The 20,762-nt window shown below is 41.3% G+C and overlaps 1 protein-coding gene across 4 annotated transcripts in view; it reads right to left on the bottom strand.

Moving 5' to 3' along the window:
• Window positions 1-20,762, bottom strand: part of smtnb (smoothelin b) — a 276,452-nt gene that overhangs the window by 202,260 nt on the left and 53,430 nt on the right. For all 4 annotated transcript variants that reach the window (XM_048555897.1, XM_048555894.1, XM_048555895.1 and 1 more), the window contains exons 2-4: window positions 17,069-17,229; window positions 7,804-7,897; window positions 582-660 (exon numbers count right to left, since the gene is read on the bottom strand). In XM_048555897.1, the coding sequence (XP_048411854.1) occupies window positions 582-660; window positions 7,804-7,897; window positions 17,069-17,229 (334 nt within the window). The remainder of the gene's footprint in view (window positions 1-581; window positions 661-7,803; window positions 7,898-17,068; window positions 17,230-20,762) is intronic.

Here is a 20,762-nt window from a genome sequence, read left to right as displayed (position 1 = left end):
TATGTCTGGGTGTCGGAAAGGTGCATATTGGCCGATTTTGGGGGTGAAACCCATCTTTTCATAGTGACTACACTTCAAAAGTACTTTTACCGCATAAAATGTTATATAGTTACAGACGGTAAAATATCTAATTCTTAATACAGGATTATATATGACAGTTGATTTCAGCTGGAGGCAGTAGTACAGGTGGTAAAGCATTTCTCAGAACTTGTCTCAAACGATAAGGAGAAACAAGCGGTCAGAGTTCTGGTGCCTGATTATTCCTCAGATCATTAGTAAAACGACTTTTTTTTAAAAATGTGGCATAATAGAGGGGTCTTGTGTGGTAAGTACTGAACATAACAGCTCATGGATAGTTGGTCTTGGTCTAAATTCTTGTCAACCTCCTTCTTGTTTCAACTGTGGTTTACTGGTGAGATGTTTAAATATTCTAAAAGGGAAATGATCCACAGGTATAATGCAGCCACAGCCAATCCATTTCCTGCTCAATCACAGCAAATATGCAGATTTGTCATGAACTCAAGCACTATATTAAGAAAAACTCACCGGAATGAATTCATGAGGTACACAAATTAACCCACCTTCAATCTCTTGTTCACGAAGTTTGCGAATGGCAGCTCTAATCAGTTTACGTTCTGCATATTCACCTGCATTCCGGAGCTGTTGACGTACAAAGAAAATCAAAAAAGTTGAGATTATACTGTCGATAGTTTATGATTGTACTTTTCATACTGCAAACATTTTGTAACACTATGCATGTTCCTATTGTAGTTTAGGTTACCCCAAAACCATTTCAAGCAAGGTGAGGTGAATGTACATATTTCTTAGCACCCCATCAACTAAGTGGAAATCCCACTCTTATCATTTGAACAAGGGTTGTCCGGAATAAAAATTAACATGACCTATGAAATATCCTGACTTAGGTTGCAATAATATAAAAACAACTGGAAGGTTTTTATTAAAAAAAAGGGCCAAACATCAAATATTAGCATCTGTCGATAAACCAGAATCTCCTTGGCCTATATTCATTCACACCTGTAAATGACAGATTTTCTTAGAGACAAGAATCATCTTTTAAATTTTCAAATCGATTCAAAATTAGACTGGCTTGCAGTGGTGAAGGTGTGTGGATGAGGGAGCAAGAGTGAGGAGGCAATTGTCTTCAGTGTCACCTGGTTGGCTTCCAGAAAAAGTACAAAAAGGCAGTTGTTTATGGTCACAACTAGCTGTATATGGAGGTGGTGCACACTAGGCTTCTCGATTATGCTTGCGGTCTTCAAAGGCAGAGGCATGTCATCACCCAAGGAAGTAATTTAATTTTCAAGTTTATCATGGGTTTGACAAGTACAACATTGGTTTCAATGATTTATTACACTGTCATTTTACACCATTATCTTGCATTTATACAGAGCCACTGATTTAGAAAAATAATTTAACAGAATTCAGACAAACAAGGAAATTAAATAAATAGCCACTTAATAAAGGATGAGATAAGGGATGACTAAAGTCACAGTCCAAAGATATCAATTTTAAAGAAAAGTTTAAAAGGGAGTTGATGATACTCAGTTTGTTCGTCTTAGTGGCTGAAGACAACGGAATCTATGGTGGAGCAAAGAACGGAGAAGGACAGAAGGGGAGCTTGGAAGCAGAGTGCTTGAAGGGGAGGAGGGTTTATAATATAGGAGAAACTTAGGGGATACAACGAGTTTAAAAAGTTTCAGAAGTTGGTGGAAGGGTAGCTAACACAAATCACGGGTGATGCACATGGGTACGGAATAAGCTTCAGGCAACACAGTTTTATATGAATTGATGTCCATGAAGGGTATATAATGGTGGATTTCTCAAAACAGCATTGAAAACAGTGAAGTATCAAGACGATAAAAGGTTGAGGCAGAGACCAAAATTGGTTATGTTTTAAAACAGGGAGGGAAATTCTTTGTGATGAGCAGCATTTGGAATCAGATACAGTTTAGAATTTAAAAAAGACAATGAGGTTGCAAACGGTTTGCTTCATCCTGAAACAACATAAAAGGGGTTTGGTGGAGGGAATATACACAAGAATAATAGATACTGAAAATAGAGATTTGAATCTTTTCAATGCATTGCTGGACAAATATGACTCAATGAAATTGTGCTATCACATTAGCATACACACGAGAATTGATCCATGCAGAGCATAAAATTGAGCAAGAACAGGAAGCCAAAGGATGGATCTTTGGAAGACTTAAGGTGTCAGTGCAAAGTGAAACAGGATGTCATTGGAAATTATATGCCTGTACAATCACAGTGATGACTTGAACCACCAGCAATTTCACCAAATAGGGCACAACAGGGAAGCGGCAGAGAGAGAGATGGTGAGATGGCAAGATGGCGAGATGGCGAGATTTACTGCGTCAAACACTGCCAATGTTACCAAGCAGGATGAAATGTCTGCAATCAAACATGCTGGCTCGGTAACGAAATCTACAACCTACTGCAAAGCTTACATAGTTCAACAGGCTATAACCACAGAGCATTTTACTTTAAAACAGCTTTAGCCAAGTTTACATGCTGGTGCTTCACACGGATGATCCCTGGAATGATAGGTTTAATGTAGAATGAACGGCTAAGGATCCCGAGATTGTATTCATTAGAGTTTAGAAGGTTGAGGGGAGATCTGATAGAAACTTACAAGGATAATGTATGGCTTAAAGGGTGAATGCTGGGAAGTTGTTTCCGTTAGGCAGGGAGACTAGGACCCGTGGGCACAGCCTTAAAATATGAGGGGGTAAATTTAGAACAGAAATGGAGGAGACATTTCCTCAGCCAGAGAGTGGTGGGCCTGTGGAATTCATTGCCACAGAGTGGAATGGAGGCCAGGACGTTAAATGCCTTCAAGGCAGAGATCAATAAGTTCTTGATCTCACAAGGAATCAAGGGCCATGGGGAGAATGCAGGGAAGAGGAGTGGAAATGCCCATCAGCCATGATTTAAATGGTGGAGTGGACTCGACAGGCCAAATGGCCTTACTGCCACTCCTATGTCTTCTGGTCTTACGCTGGCATAGAAAATTGATTGGAAGGATTGCTGCATATAGTTGCAAAAGACATTGTTTAAAAAAAAAAAAACCGAGGTTTAGGATCAATATATACAAGGACTCTGGAAAGAAAAAGAAAGTTTGAAGATATAATGGCACACCAATGGAGAAATCCCAAGGTACCATTTTTGAGGGAGTGTTAAGCATTTTGAAATGTTTCACTGCTGGTAAGTATGAGCCATTTATGGTGACCTTGCTGACATAACCTGTTTTGAATTGTCCTCTCCACAGTCCTGTCCCTCTTTTTCTCTTTGGGCTCTCTCATGCAAGATGTGCAGCAGAATTCACCCAGTGTTGGAGCCAATATTTATCTCTCAACAAACAGCCAAAACAATTTCCTTGGTCATTTATTGCATTGATATTTGTCATAGCTTGCCATGGCTACACTGGCCACCATGTTTTTTTTAAAATATTACAACAATGACATTATGTCTTCAGGTTTTCTCTTCATTAAATTAATAATGTTCATTATTGCTTGGTTCCACAGTATAACTGGCTCAATAGCAAGAGACCATGCAAAATTACTGAATCTCACATTTAAAATAAAAATAGAATCAGAAAGCTGAAATAATGTCACATAATCAATCATTGAGAGGTTTCACCCAAGGACCACACTAGCACCATAAGCTGCAGGGAGCCCACTCATGTCTCAATATGCTTGGTGGTCCTATTGGACGTGCAAGCAGGAAATCTTTTGATTTATTGTGACATATCAAAATACAGTGAAAAGCTTTGTTTATGAGCAATACAGGCAGATCACAGCAAGCAAAGGATGTACAGATCAAAAAGACTTAAAAGGCATACAGATTATGTCGCAGATTACATTTGAGGCTAGAGTCCATTTAAACAATCTGGTATCAGCAAGAAAGAAGCTGTTCCTGAAACTGCTCGTCCATGTGTTCAGGCTTTTCCGTCTTCTGCCTGACAGAAGGGGTTGCAGGAGGTCATTACCAGGGTGTGATGGGACTTTGAAGATGTTGGCTGCAGTGAGCCATATAAAGAGAGTCCATGGATGGGGAAGGTTGGCTTCTGCGACAGTCTGGGCTGCAGATACCACCTTCTGGATTTACCACAGTATTTACATTAATTTGGGGATGATCCTAGTAGCTGTACGGCATGCTCAAGCAAACATTCCTTTAAATCAGAGTAGAGTATGAAGACAGACTGTAAGAGGGGACTTTCAACTCATGACCTCTGGGGATGTACATGAATGCATCAGGGATGCACAACATCCCTGGGATTCCCTAGTCATCTTGCCCCCACTTGGCTGTTAACTGCAAAATGCAACCCCTTAAATGATGACTTAGCTTTTGGTGCCAGCTCCTGACCCACACCAGCTCCTTCCCTTAAACAGCATTGAAGAAAACTGGAAACCTCATTAACAGGGCTAGGAATACCTGAATTAGTTCCCTCTCCATCTTTTTATGGAGTCTTCTCAACTCCGTGGAAGATTAGTCAATAAAAACTAATATAATAAAATTATTTTCTAAAAAAAATACCAAAACAAATATAAAAATAATATAACCTTCTGAATAGAAAATGTGAATTTCGTGCTCATTATCAGGTATGGGACTGAATTTTCAGCTTCAAGCCAGACAGCAGCAATCAGGAATATTCCTGGTTTCCCACTCCGGCCATGTTAAAAGTGACCACAAATCATGATTTTCCTCAAAGACTCTAAATAAAAAAGTGTTCAAAGTCAGTCACAAGCATGACCAGGTCTCCAGGCATGTTCAAACAGCATCAGTACTGTGGGAATTTACTCCAGTTATAAATCAAAACAGCAAGGCTCTCCAGCTCTCACTCCTCATATCTCCCAGCCCCACATGTTCACCTTGCATCACTTCACATCTCTCTCCACTCATTCTCGTGACCATTAATATCCTCCATGCCAAATAATACACTGTACTCAACTACCCTCTATGGTCTTTGAGACATCCAAGCCATGCCCTTCCAGTGACAGTGGCTCAGGGGTTGGCACTGCAGCCTCACAGCACCAGGGACCCAGGTTTGATTCCAGCCTCGGGTGACTGTCTCTGCGGAGTTTGCACATTCTCCCAGTGTCTGCATGGGTTTCCTCTGGGTGCTCTGGTTTCCTCCCACAGTCCAAAGATGTGCAGGCTCGGTGGGTTGGCCATGCTAAATTGCCCATAGTGTTCAGGGGTGTGATGCTTCAAGGGGCGGTGTGGACTTGTTGGGCCAAAGGGCCTGTTTCCACACTGTAGGGAATCTAATCCAAAAACCCTTTGGTTCTGGTCTGAAGAGAAGCAGTTAGTTCAGTTACTATTGATTGTAGTAAAAGACTTGGGCTCAAACTTAATGAGGCAAAATTGGTTGAGAAGATTCATAGATTGGCTGCCTAATTCAATTAGAAAATGGCTAACTAAATGAGGTCCAAATTTAATTTGAAAAGCAATTTCTTAGAAAGATCTAAGGAATGTCAAAGGAGCCACGGCCACCTTATATGTTGACCAGGAAGTAATTCCATGCTTCTGCAAAGTGCACCATTTGCCTTATGGACAAAAGTATAGGCAGAAATCAGAAGGCTAGAAAGCAGAGGAATCAACAACACAAGGGCCCCGCCTCCCTAACCTGTTCCTCTCACATATCCCCTCCTCCCACCTCAAGCCACTCCTCCATTTCCCACCTACTAACGTCATCCCACCTCCTTGACCTGTCCGTCCTCCCTGGACGGATCTATCCCCTCCCTATACTCTCCTCTCCACATTCACTCCATCTCCCCCTATTTATTTCAGGACCCTCTCCGATGAAGGGTCTATGCCCGAAATGTCAGCTTGTGCTCCTGAGATGCTGCTTGGCCTGCTGTGTTCATCCAGCTTCACACTTGATTATCTTGGATTCTCCAGCATCTGCAGTTCCCATTATCTTTGGGCACAGTCCTTACAGGTTTATCCCATGTGGGTATATGCCTTAGAAGGGAAAGGTGTTCCAGATACTCTAAAAGTGACTTATTTGGGCTATAAAGTCAAAGAGACCAGGTTGCAACTGTTGGAAGATAGAGTGAGGACAATGAACTGTGCCGAGCCTCTGCCTGAGCTTAGATCTTTCCCTGGGCTGGTGAATTATCACAGAAATTTCATATGTAAAACTTGGCCTTCTGCCTGACACCTTTGTCTCAAGAGTCAGCCTTGGAAATAGTCACTCAGCCAAGCCATAGCTCGCAGGGAAGTGAAAGAACAGCAATCATCCTCTAAGGTGTGGGCACCTATGGTCCCATGCAAGATCCAGCATTGATGCGCAATGCATCCCCTTATGGTAACGAACATACATCACAGAAAACAGGCCCATTGTATATAGGCTGGCTAGCATGTGCTAATCTCATTTGCCTGCACTTGGTCCGTAGCCTATGCCCTGGCATTTTAAGTACTCAGAATGCTTAAATGTTGCAAGAGTATTTGCCTCCACCACCTTCAGGAAACACATTTCAATAGATCTGTCATGCTCTCCATGAAAAATAATTTTCTTCATGTCACCCCTAAATCTCCTCATCTTAAACTTCCTACCTCTGGTCTTAGACACCGCTTCCATAGGGAAGAGATTCTCACAATATATTCTGTCTGTGCCTCAATTTTGCATACCTCAAATCATATTGCCCCCATCCGTTTGAGCACCAAGGAAAACAAACCCTTTTGAGGCTGTGTAATGGACTGCTGAAATTAGTGACCTTGTCACGATCTTAAAAACACGTTGGATAAGGCGCTGAGGATGATGATAAAAGATTATGTGAACATGCAATTAGGATGACTGTTCTTAAAGATGAGCACAAACAACTGGACTGAATATCTTGTTTTCTTGATAAGAATTTTCTGGAATTACCTTCAATTGTTTTGGAGAATCAGTGGAATTTGAGATATTCACCCCACCCTCCCCAAACTGGTTTTTATTCTCCATCATTGAGCTCACAGGAAAGCTAGCTGTTTGTCCCCATCCTAGCTTTTTGGGAATGATGTCAATTGTAAATAAGATTTTTATTATCCAAAGTTATTAAAAGGACGTCAGGCAAAGTAAGTAAGATATATATTAAGCTATGATCTCACACTCAATGGTGGAGAGAGTCATGAAGCTAGATGATGTAATGTCAGAACAGATTTTCTTCTGTATATCATTTATGCCAATTGACAGAGCAGGCTTATGGGCTCAACCGTCCTAATCCTGCACCTACCTTTTAAAATTTCTTGTGTTCATGATGCTTAAACTATCTCCAGCCTAACTTTTCTCAGTACTCAATTTGATCAAGTGACTTGGGAACAATTCACAGAAGCAACAAGCTATAGTCAGACAATCCCAACTTCAATGGTTCACATCAGATTCTGCAATCCTGTAAACTTTGATAAGAGAATTTTGGGGAAGAATTAAATATATAACAGAGGGAAGAATAGTGAGTGATAATGACTATCCCCTGTAATCCTCATAGTGCAAACTGATGCAGTCTAATTTGTTGGCACATATGTCCATAAGTATTTAAACTGAAAATGCTTAGTTGAGCAACGCAGGTTTCTTGAAAAGTTGTGGATAACTGATTAACTTGCATCAGTAGTTGAAGGCAGAATTTAAGTTGTATTTACAATAATGCAAGCTAATATAGGGTCTTCAAAAAAAAAATGGAGAATCTAAGTCTCCCAAATGCTCACCATACACTTTGGAATAAAAGGGAAAGTGAAAAGCAGTATATGTTATCAACAGACTGAAGAAATAATGCTGCTTACCAAGGCTGTTAGCTCATCAATGTCATGAATTGACTCCAGTTTCCCTGAAAGAATATCCAAAGACCCTTTCTGATCATCTTCCTGTCTGTGAGATCTGACAAAATAAATTCAGAGAGAAACGAAAACGTTACGACACACTTGGTTCAACAATCGGTCCTGACCCAAAACGTCAACTTTCTTGCTTCTCTGATGCTACCCTGCCTGCAATGCTCCTCCAGCTCCCCATTGTGCTATCAGGTTTAACATAAATACCATTTACAGAACACCACTGCACTTAAGTATATACAATGTAGGCATTTAAAATGCTACAAGTGTGAAGAAGATGCTTCATATTTATATCACTTAAAGAACTCAACTTCTGAAGGATTATGGAAATGCATTTATTTCAATTTTTACAGCAATACCAGGAGTGGTTTCTTTAAAAGAAGCCATTGAAACTTCAGTGCAGACATTAGGAGATTGGGCCTTTTAAAAAACAAGCACTGTCTAGGCCTGAAACGTCAGTTTGTGTGCTCCTGGGATGCTGCTTGGCCTACTGTGTTCATCCAGCCTCACATTTTGTGATCTTGGATTCTCCAGCATCTGCAGTTCCCATTATCACTGTAAATTACATGACTGGTTATAATGAATTACTTGGCAGTAGGCCTACCTAGAGTCATTTTGCACAATGATAGGCTTAGAGAGGTGCTCTTTTAAAATCTGGTTCAGTGGAAGAAAACCTGCTGAGTACGTGCAGTTAAGAAAACACTTGTAGAGTTCAGGTTAAAAAAACCTTATTTACTCTTTTAAAAAAAGAAAATAGATTGAAAAACATTTCATAATTGTGATTTGTGTAAACTCTGCCTGCAAGATTTAAAAGCCAAAATACATGATTAGTAACTTGACATGTGGGCCAGAACGCCAGAGAGAGATTCCGGAAAGTTTTACACTTCATCTTTATGTCTTCCAGATAACCCGATGACCAAAGTGATATTTTTACAGAAAGCCAAAATCTGCAAAGAAATCTATTTTTTTCCTCTTTTCCTGAATATTGTGTTTAAATGGAATAAGCATTTGTACTTCTTTATTACTATTTCTGAAGTCTGTTTATCTTAGGTTCTGGCCCTTGCGTCAAGTCACTATTCATATTTTTGGTTCTGAAATTTTGTCGACAGTTTACTCACAATTTGATTGGTTTTTTTGAAGAATTAGTGAAGAGGATTGATGAAGGCAGACAGGTGGATGTGATGTGTATGGACGTCAATAAAACATTTGACAAGATAGACAGGGTAGATTGGTTAGGAGGTTAGATCACACTGAATACAGGGAAAACCAGCTATTTGGATACAGAACTGGCTCGAAGGTAGGAATCAGAGGGTGGTGGAGGGTTGCTTTTCGGACTGGAAGCTGGTGACCAGCAGTTTGCCACAAGAATTGGTGCTGGGTCCACTGCTTTGTCATTCGTATACATGATTTGGAAGTGGGGTGGCACAATGGTTCAGTGGTTAGCACTGCAGCCTCACAGTGCCAAGGACCCAGGCTCGATTCCAGCCTCAGGGGACTGTCTGTGTGGAGTTTGCACACATTCTCCATGTCTGCATCGGTTTCATCCGGGTGCTCCAGTTTCCTCCCACTGTCCAAAGTGGTGCTGGCTAGATGGATTGGCTATGCTAAATTGCCCACAGTGTTTAGGGGAATGGGTCCGGATGGGATGCTCCAAGAGTTGGTGTGGGCTTGTTGGGCCAAAGGGCCTGTTTCCACACTGTAGGGATTCTATGAATACAGAAGGTATGGTATGCAAATTTGGTGGTGCAGTGGACAGCCAAGAAGAAAGCTCTCAGAGTACAAAGGGAGCTCGGTCAGATGTTGACTTTTGATAAGGTAAGGTCCTGGGGAGTGTTGCTGAACAAAGAAAATTTGGAGTGCGGGGTCATTAGTTCCTTGAAAGTGGAATCATAGGTAGACAGGAAGGTTGTGTTTGGTACACTTGACTTTCTAGGTCAGTGCACTGAGTATTGGAGTTGGCAGGTCATGCTGCAGCTGGACAGAATCCCTACTGTGGAAACAGGCCATTTGGCCCAACTAGTCCACACTGCCCGTCTGAACAGCATCCCTCCCAGACCCATTCCCTAACCCTGCATTTACCATGTCTAACCCACCTAAACATCCCTGGGCACTAAGGGCAATTTGGCATAGCCAATCCACATACCCTGCACATCTTAGGACTGTGACAGGAAACCCATGCAAACACTGGGAGAACATGCAAGCTCCACACAGACAGATGCCTGAAGGTAGAACCGAACCTGGGTTCCTGGAGCTGTGAAGCAGTAGTGCTAACCACTGAGCCACCATGCCAGGACATTGGCAAGGCCACTTTTGGAATACTGCATTCAATTCTCGTCTCCATACTACAGGAAAGATGTTGTGAAATTTGAAACGGTTCAGAAAAGATTTACAAGGATGTTGCCAGGGTTGGCAGGTTTGAGCTAAAAAGGAAGAGGCTGAACAGGGTAGGGCTATTTTCCCTCGAGTATCAGAGGTGGAGACTGACCTTATACACGTTTATAAAATCATGAAGGGCAAGGATAAGGTGAACTGCCATGTGTTCCCCCCCGCCCCCACCCCTGTGTTGCAAAGTCCAAAATTAGAGTTTAAGGTGTGAGGAAAAAGCTTTGAAAGGGGATCTAAGGGGCAACAGTTTCATGGAGAAAGTGGTGCATATATGGAATGAGCTGCTAGAGGAAATAGTGGAGGCTGGTACAATTGCAACATTTAAAAGGATTCTCGATGTGTACATGAATAGGAAGGGTATGGAGGGATATGGGCCATTGTGAATGTATGCAGTTTTCAACACTTCCCACCTGAAGTGCAATATTTGTATCAATGATACTGCCTGCAATTATGCATTCTTCAGCCATTGCACCTCTTGATGTCTGCCGGAAGGCAGCAGAATCATCTACAGACCAGAGAGGGGGACAAGACAGCAGAGAAAGCAATAACTCAGTTTTTTTTTAAAAACCTGATTACTTTTACAATCAGAAGTGCTCTTGTACACAACTGGCTTTTTTACCTCCCAATACCAAATTATCTATGGTACTTTTCATCCATTGTCCACCACCACTAACTCAATTTCCAATTAATTGAAATGCAATGCCTGACTAGAACAGTGGGATACAGTTGAAAGTGATGGGGGGGGGGGGTGGTTGAGATTGAGAAGTAGCTCACTTTTTACATCAGGAAGTGTAATCTCACACGGCTTTCTCCCCATCATCAAATCACCCAGCGTATTTTTCAAGAATTATCCACCAAGTATCCTGAGGTTTTCAGTTGATTAATTTATATGCAAAGGCCTTGAAGAAAGTCATGCAAATCTCCAAAAGATAAGAGCGAGCGAGGGAGAGGGATAAATCAAAATGGATTTCAAAGAGGAAATAGATCCCTGCTCTTTTTAAAAAAGAATCCAGAAGTGCTTTCTCAACCAAATGACTTTTCCCCACTAACAAATTATCTGCGGCAATTTTTCACTTATTAACCACAACCAATAACTCACCAATGTTTCCGATTTGTTCAATTTATATTCAGAGCCCATTAGGGCCAATGCAATTGCAAAAGGTGAGGGAGTTGGCTAAATCAGAATTGCAAAGGGAGTTAAGGCATTCTACCCTCTACAGTTACCAACTTTCTTGAAAATCATCAAGAGTATCAACAGATACGCTGCCCTCTCCAATGACACCCCAGCACGAATGTGGCTGTGGAGAGAACCCAGCTCCTAAATACAAGCTTCTAGGGGTATCACTGTGTCTTAAAAAGCAGAAGTTAAGGGATATTCAACAGTTGTAATTGGATTTGTCTAGAACTGCACAATGGTCGACACAGAAATGGTGGGCTGAAGGGCCTGTTCCTGTACTGTATTGTTCAATGGTCTAAATTAGATAGGTTGATTAAAAATGTTCTGTCTGTTTCAGAATTTTATCCCTACTTGAGGAAAAAAAAGGGAACTCTAATTAGGATATCAAGCTATAAATGCCTGTCAATTTGAGAAGTTTATAAAATCAGATACAGCAGAAAAATGAACAGTGACCTCCTTTTCTGTCACCTATACACATATTTCGTAAGTGGTGACAAGAAGTTATTAAAATGTGCCATCAAGTATTTCAAATAATTTTGAAAATCAGAGTATAATTTGAGACTGAAGAAGCTGGTGTACCCTCAGATTAGCCAAGGAGCTACAAAAGGAACTAAAGTACCTCATCAGCAAGTCACCCCACTCAATCCACGGGTTCCTCAATTCCATCAAGAACATAAGAATATATGATGAGACCATGGTATCATTTGATGTTAACTGCCCTATTCACACAGATAGTCATACCACTAGCAAGAGAAACATTGACAGCATGACTAAAATAAGTACAAGACTCTAGTGACACCATCTCCACAGACAACATGCTGAAGCTACTCATCACCCAATTCACCTTTCACAGCCCAAATATATGAACAGATCAATGGGACACATCTCCGGACTAATAGCTGAAGCGGTGATGCAGAGACTTGAAAGTATGACCCTTCTGCTATTCCAACCAAAACTATGGATATTCTACATGGACAACAACACCTTGGTCATTATTAATCAGGCCAAACTAGAGGCGGCACACAAACTCAAACATCCTCGCCGGGATCAGATTCACCAAAGAACAAACAGCTCCCGTTCCTCGGCCCTAGCAGGGTAATGAAACATCTGCGGTACAACGAACCGGCTCAGTGAGCCATCCGACCACAACAACTTCCGATTTCCATCAACCATCGTTAGGTCACCGCTATCCTCAACTTTGAGTTCTTACGGCTGCATGAGATGGCAATGTAAAGTTTCTTAATCATTTCCTGACATCACCACTGCATACTCTTGCATCTTTCCTGAACTACCTCAGGAGAAATGTTCACAGTATGCAACAAATCTCATCTGAACAAATGTGACAAGAACAGACTGCAGTACTGTGAAGGAATCAAGCTCTGCTAGCTTGGCACTATGCCACCCAATGAACACATGTAAATTTTGCCAAGAGATAACAAGCAACATGACAAATACCATGAAATTGTCCACAGACAGCCCAAAACATAATAATTGGTGTGAAGGAACAAACAGCTCATCATAACCACAATGTTTACAAAGTCTGGTCAAGTCAGTTGATGACCGGTCCACCTCAAAAGACTATGAAGCACTGACAACATCTCAGTAAAACTGTAGTCAAAATGTTCTGCTCGAGTTAAATGTTCCATGTTAAATAGTTCTATAATTGCCAATTATTATGTTTCATGTGAAATATTAATTTGTGCATGTATTCATGCTAAGATGTACCAATTATATGAAAGTAAGTGTGGTTATCTGAACAGTTATCATAGGAAGTGATGACATATCAGTTGACACAGCAGCCACCTTAGTTTGCATAATGAGCAGCAACGCAGGTTGACCAACTGTCTGATATTTTAAAGGACTGTCCCTTATTTTGACTACTTGTCCTGTGGGAGACTAATCCTGGAAGTCATAAGGGTGTGATTGAGTGATTTATGCAGGAGTGCAAGGGAGCAAGCAGCCAGTAGGGAATATTGTGACCTGAGTGAGTTTTGGTTGATTTTTCCTACGCCCATTCTCTAACATCTGCAGATGAAAGAAGAAACATGCAAATAAGTGTGGCAAATAGCAAGGAGGAAAACTTTAAAAATTTAAGTTAGTTCTGGACAGGCTGAATGATGGGTGAACAGAGGCACATGGAGTTTATTGCTAGAAAACATGAAGTGATGCGATTTGGGAGGACTGCAAGGCAAGAAAGTATATAAATGGGCAGTATTGAGGTCAGTGGGACCTTTGTGTGCAAGTATGAAATCAACAGGACAGGTGATTAGGTTAAGATGACATATGAATACTCGCCTTTATTCTTCAAGACATGGAATACAAGAATTGGAGGTTATGATGGATCAGTTTAGGAGGTTGGTTAGGCCACAGCTGATATACTGTGTGTAATTAGATTTCTCTTCACACCAAATTTTTATACACTTTTTGGTGTGTGTATGTGCAGTTCTAGTCATCATGCGGTCAGAGGAATGAGATTGTACGAAAGAATGTGCAGAGGAGGTTCACCAGGATATTGCCTCAGCTGCAGCATTTCAGCTAAGAAATAATAATACATGGGCTGGGTTTGTTTCCCTGGGGACACACAAGGTCAAAGGAGAACCAAACTGAGGTTGATAAGATTGAGGCACAAATAGGGTCGAAAACGTTTTTTAACTCTACAGAAGCTGATATCCCATTATCATGTCACCCTTTCTCTACACATGAACAGACTTTGATTTATAGTATTGCCTCATTTCGGTCAAACACCAGAGTGTCAATATCCCCGACACAATTTTTATGTCAGCCAACCAGATTGACAGCCTCAATTAGGGAACTTTTATTCTATGAGATCTAGCTGGTTGACCTCATGACAATCAACACAGGATTAAAAATGTTCCTTTAGTTAATGGGTCAATAACCAGGAGCAATATACTTAGATATGGGGCAGAGGATTAGAGTGAATCTAAAGAGAAATGCAGGACCCAGTAGGCGATTGGCATAGAGAACTCACTGCCTGAGGGTTGCAGAGCTGAGAACCATCAAAACATTTAACTAGTATTTAGATGAACCTTTGGAACACCAAACCAACAAGGTTTATGGACCAAGTGGCAGCAAGCAGGATTAGAGTAGAGTAGATTGAAATTTAAATGATCAGTGTGGGCATGATGGGGCAAAAGGATATCTTTCTTTGCTGTAATACTTTATGACTATAGAGGCTTCCATCAAAAGGGGTTTTCAAAACAAATTGCTGGGACAACTGAACAGTTCTGGCAGCATTGTGGAGAGAAAACAGAGTTAACATTTCAAGGGTAGTGGCCCTTCTTCAGTTCAGAGTTTTTCCGGCAATTAATGTTTTTGTTTCTGATTTCCACAGTGCTTTTGGGTTTTCATTTCCAAACTCAATGTCTATTGTCTATATGGTTTTTATCTGGAACAATATTACTCACTCCCATCCTAACTTGGAACTATACTGTGTTCCTTCACTGCCACCGGGTCAAATTCCCAGGACTTCTTCCCTAATAGCTTTGTAGGAGTGTCTACACAAAATGACCCACAGTGGTTAGATATAACAGCTCACCACCAACTTCTCAAGGTCAATTAGCAATGGACAGGAAATTGGAGCCCAGCCAGCAAAGCTCATCTCCAGAATGAATAAGAATTATTGTACAAGACTTCAGTGGATATTAATTGCTCAATTAAAGGTACCCACAGACAGGTTGGCTAACCAATCCCACTGCTGAAACAAGAACCATGTGCTGTAAAAACACATCAGACCTGACAATTTGCCAATATAACTGCGGTGGAGATATGGCTGGCCAGAAGGATACGTAAATAATGGTGGAGAAACTCAGGTTTTGTAGCATCTGTGGAGAGAGAAAAACAGCTAATATTTCAAGCCCATAATAACTTCTTCAGGGCCATTTTTAAAAACTACTAGTCGTAAGACCTCTTGGCCCGTTGTACTAATTCATACCAGAGAATAAAACTGAATTGGAATGAAACTTCACTCAAGCTAAGCAAGTTACAGCTGGTCACTTGTCAAACATTGACACTCTTTTTATTCTTCACTAATTTATTTCAAACACGTTTAAAAGTCTGTTATCACAGATGTGTGGTACTGTGTTGCCAAGAATCATGTGTGCTTAGTGTTTGGTCCCAAACATGGACTTTAGGTTTTGGGAAGCCTGGCCTTTGATTAGAGGGCCCATCTGTCCCTCTAATTTCTTTGTTCTAATCATCTTGCTTTTGAAGGCTATTCATTATTATTAATAATCCAAACACTTATAGGTCACTTTCCAAAGGAAGTTCATTCCGCATGCAAACCACTGCGTAATAAAATTTGCCCCCATGTCTTTTTCCATCTTTCTCATCTTAAAAATTTGCATGTTCGTCTTAAAATTCCCTGTTATAGGGAAAAATAAGCACCATGAATTCTATCTGTGCCTCTCATTTTATAAACTTCTGTAAGGTCACCGCAAAACCTCTCACACTTCAGTGGTGGATGTGGGTACAATTACAACATTTAAAATACATCTGGACAAATACATGAATAGCAAGTGTTGAGGGATATGGGTCAGGAGCAAGCAGTGGGACTAGTTTAGTTTAGGATTATGTTTAGCAGTGACTGGTTGGACCAAAAAGGTCTGTTTCTGCGCTGTATGACTATGATTCTAAAAATGGTCACTCAGATGAAACAGCAACAAACCAGAAACAATTCTTGCTTTGCATAAATTTTGGTAAGTGATCTATAAACTTTTGGATTTAAGAAATGTAATGAATAAGCTTCAAAAATAAGGTGATTGGAACAAAGAAATTCAGAGGGCCCAATGGATCCTTGAATCAAAAGGACAGGTCTCCAAAACATTCCAATCCACCAGCTTTTCCTTATCACTCAAACCTTCCAGACCTGGCAAATCTCTTCTGAACCACCTCCAACTTAAATGATATTATTCCTATAACTGGACAACTAGAATTAAGCACAATATTCTTGAAGAGGCTTCACCAATGTCCTGTACAATCTCAACGTGGCTTCCCAACTCCTGTACACAAAAGGACTGAGTGATGAAGGCAAGCATGCCAAATGCCTTTTTAACCACCTGTCTATAAACGTGGCTCAAAGAATTATGTACCTGAACCTCTAGATTCCTCTGTTCAACAACACTAAAAAAGGCCTTACTGTTAGTTGTTTAAGCCGTACCCTTGCTTGTTGTACCAAAATGCAATACCTCGCATTTATCTGGATTGAAGCCCATCTTCATGCAAAAGCTCACAATCTATGGATAAATAGCTTAACTAGACAAACTAATCATTGTAGTCCAATTCCAACTTCACAAACAGGTACAATTTTCAGCAGGGGGTCACAGTTATTTTCTCTTCGTCTAATCTAGAGGCAAACTCAGGAAATACAATGCTTCCACTAATATCAGCTGTGTTAGCAATAACAGTGTTTGAGCTTTGGGAATTTTGAATAGCCTAGACCCACATCAGGAAGCAAGTTTTTTTTTAAAAAAGTGTTATCAGGGAACTGTATGTATGAGATATACATATTTGGTACCAGAAAGACCATGCAGGAAGTTCCTTTATATAGGAAACACCATTGCAAAATACTCTGCCCAATAAATTAGTATTCACTTAAGCCGTAAGTATCAAAATTCACTGATGCACTGCTTATAACCTTACCGTTGACGATTCTCTTTATTTTCAAGGTGTTCACTTGTTCTTTCAGAACGAAAGCGTTTTGAAGATAGTGCTTCCTCCATCCCTTTCAGTTCTTTCCTCCTCTGCTCACATATAGTGGAGCGAATAAGTCTACGCTCATCTAGGTCATCAGTCACTTCAAGCTGTTTCAGGAAAAAAGAAAGTTGCAGTTAGATTCAAACTTTTCACATAAAATTACTGACTGTCAAATTCAGGACTGAGTGAAATACAACAGCAGAATTCTACAGATGTTGAAAATCTTAGATAAAACAAATAATGCTGGACATATTCAAGTAGTCAGAGCAGTATTTTCAGGTCGACGACATTTTATTAGAACTAAGTGAAATCATGCCTTCAGTTCTAAAATTGACTTTGCAAGAGATAAAATAAAAATCAAAAACCTAAGACAAAACTAATTAATTGCTACTTCCACACATGACAAGAAAGTGGGTGGAAAAGAAACTTAACTTTTATAATGACAGGAATGATGGATAAAACATGAGGTGATGTACTTGGGCTGGACAATTAAGACAACAGAATACATGAACAGCAGGACTCTGGGATGCATCAAGGAAGGGTCCAGACCTGAAATGTCAGCTTTCCTGATCCTCTGATGCTGCCTGGCCTGCTGAGATCATTCACTTCTACACCTTGTTTTCAGACTCCAGCGGCGACAGTTCAGACTATCTGAAGCAGAGGGACTTTGGCATACGTATGTCCTGATCTTTTAAGATAATCGGGACAGGTGGATAAAATGGTTAAGGCGGCATATGCTACACTTGTCTTTATTAGCTGAAAACAGAGTTTAAGAGAAGGGAGGTAATGTTGGAACTTTATAAGTCATTGGTTCGGCCACAGTTAGAGTATTGTGTGCAGTTTTGGATTCCACCAATAAAATAGAAGTGATACTGCTGCAGAAGGCACAAAGGAGATGGACTAGGATGTTGCCTGGGCTGGAGAGTTTCAATTATAGAGAGATTGGACAGTCTGGGATTGTTGTCCTGAAAGCGGAAGAGATTGAGAGGTGGTGTGATTGAGATGTATAAAATCATCAAGGCATAGATAGGGCTAACAGGAAGCAAAGCTTCTTCTTTATGGAGGAATCAATGACCACGGGGTATAGATTTTCAATCACAGAACCCCTACAATGTAAAAACAGCCATTTGGCCCAACAAGTCCACACCGAACCTCAAAGCATCCCACCCAGACCCCACCCCATTGACACAACCCACGCAGACACAGAATGTGCAAACTCCACAGAGACAGATAGTCGCCCAAGGGTGGAATCAAACCTGGGTCCCTGGCACTATGAGGCAGCAGTGCTAACTACCGAGCCACCGTGCTACCCAGTTAAAGAATTGAGGTTTAGAGGAGATGTGAGGGGGGAAAAAAAACACTTTCATCCAGGGGTGGGGGAGAGCTGGAACTTACTGCCCATAAGGGTCATAGAGACAGAAACCTTCATAACAATTAAGAATTATTTCGATATGCACTTGTTTTGCCGAGGCATGCAGGGCTATGGACCAAGTGCAAGAAAATGGGATTAGAACCAGGTAGTTGTTTTTGACCGGAGCAGACTCAATTAGCCAAATGACCTTTATCTGCACTGTAGATCTCAGTAACTAAATGTAGTGATTGTAATGAGGTCAGCCAAGTGGACCTCAAATATGAGTTCTGAGTGGGGCCGTTAATTTGGTCCATTCAGGGAGCCCTAGCTGACAGATATAAACAGGAACATCTGATGGTTTGTTAGCTCAATTGTCTGGGACAGCTGGTTTGCCACACAGTATTGGCAACAGTATGGGTTCACTTCCCACTGGCTGAGGTCATCATGAAGATGCTGCCTTCTCAACCTTGCCTCTCATCTGGAGATGTGGTGACCTTGTGGTTAATATCTCACCACTAGTCGTGGTTTTCTAGGGCTATGGTGATTGTACCTTTTAAAAAGGAGCCCACTTGTGGCACAGAGGTAGAGTGCCTACTCCTGAACTGACAGACCCAGATTCAAGTCCCACCAGCTCCAGAGGTGGGTAATAATAATCCTCAACAGGCTGCTGAGGCAAATAGCTTTTTTTTTTAAATTAAAATCCTCTCAAAAAAAACAGGAGTGTCATAGGTCTATCCCCGATTGTCATTTATCTAAACAAAGCATTAACAACAGGAAAGAATTCATCTAACCATAATTGCAGGAATGCATGGTGTGTCCAGCTTTGAAGGGCAGCCACCCTGCCAGCTTTGCATGTAAATCTCTATGAGGGATTGGTATTTACCTAGTTATGAAAAGTGGTTTATGATTCATTTAAAATTCCCACGAAGGCAAACTGGCCTTTCCGGCTTCAAAAATTGGTACAGCCAGTGCTGCCCATTCTGCAAACTGGACTGGTTTGCTGATTCCTTCCCTTCTTATTTCTGTCAGAATCAGAAGTATCTGATGCAGATACTTCTGCCTATCAGGCACATGGCACTGGGCAGCCCTTTCGGAATGATGGGATTGCTAATGGGGAGAAGTCTCTGAAGCCACATAAAAAGAACCAACTTGCGTCCTTCAACTCAGGAGTTGGTGGTGGTGGTGGTGGTTTGGGGCGGGGGGGGGGGGGGGGGGGGGAATTCAGTAATGAGGTCAGTCCCGATGGACCTCAGAATGTGAGCTCTCTGACTGGGGCTGTTGAATGTACTGCATGCAGGGAGCCCTGGCTGACAGATATAAAACAGAAGTTAAGTGTCAGTGATTCTGTTCTGAAACCTGGCTCGGAGGGGGCTGCATCCATGTCAAAGGACTCTCCACACAAAAGGGTGACTTGGAAAACAGGATACTGGCCTCTGTGGAGCGATTTCAGGTCGGACTCCATAATTTTCCCCTGTCTGAGGGAGTAAGAATGGTTGCAAGCAGGTTGGCATAAATTGGGTGATTTCAAAAAAAAAAATGAGATTCTCATGCTGAGAGAAACTCTCCTAATTATGTCCCATACATTAAATAGCAAGTTCAGAGTCTTGCCATTCATATAGGGGAGAGTGAAGCAAAAAGCACTGTCCAAGATATACACAGTGTCTTAGCTCATTCCTCAAAATTAAGACAGGACGATCCATGATATGAGGCTATCTGCAAGAGATGACAACGCTAGCAGTTAGAACACCTCACATCCTTGGGATGTATGAAGAGGCTCCTCATCTCTCATATGACACTGATTTAACCAGGTCCTATAGCAAAATAATAGGACAACATACATTTTAACAGTGCAGGTTTAAAAATAACATTTTAAAAATCATGGAGTGTTTATAGTGGTGTAGCAACCATACCACCTATGGTGTCTTCAGGTTGGTGACTTGTTCCTCTCCCTCCCATTTTTAGGTGCAGACCTGACTCCACAGCTGGGATGGCTGTGCTTGACCATACTGATTTGGAATACTTAGATAGTTATCTCTGCAACCTTTTGACCGATAGCCCAGGCCTGCTGCAGGCTGAAAACATAAGGACAACTCCATTTGTGGCAGCCTACTAAATACTTCTGCCACACCCTAATGTTTCTGCGCTTGTCTCTACAGGTTCAGCATGTTACTTGTTGCTGCAAACAGGTGTATGTCTTCCCCCTTGAGTTGGAATTGTCAGTGAGGGTTTCAGGTTGTGTCCACGAGCTTCTGGACATTACCTGAGCACCTACTATTTATACACAAGGGA

This window comes from Stegostoma tigrinum, chromosome 26, assembly GCF_030684315.1.
Source record: "Stegostoma tigrinum isolate sSteTig4 chromosome 26, sSteTig4.hap1, whole genome shotgun sequence".
NCBI classification, from domain to species: Eukaryota; Metazoa; Chordata; class Chondrichthyes; order Orectolobiformes; family Stegostomatidae; genus Stegostoma; species Stegostoma tigrinum.
Note: the sequence above shows the minus strand (reverse complement) of the source record. Positions and strands in the feature narration are given on the sequence as shown.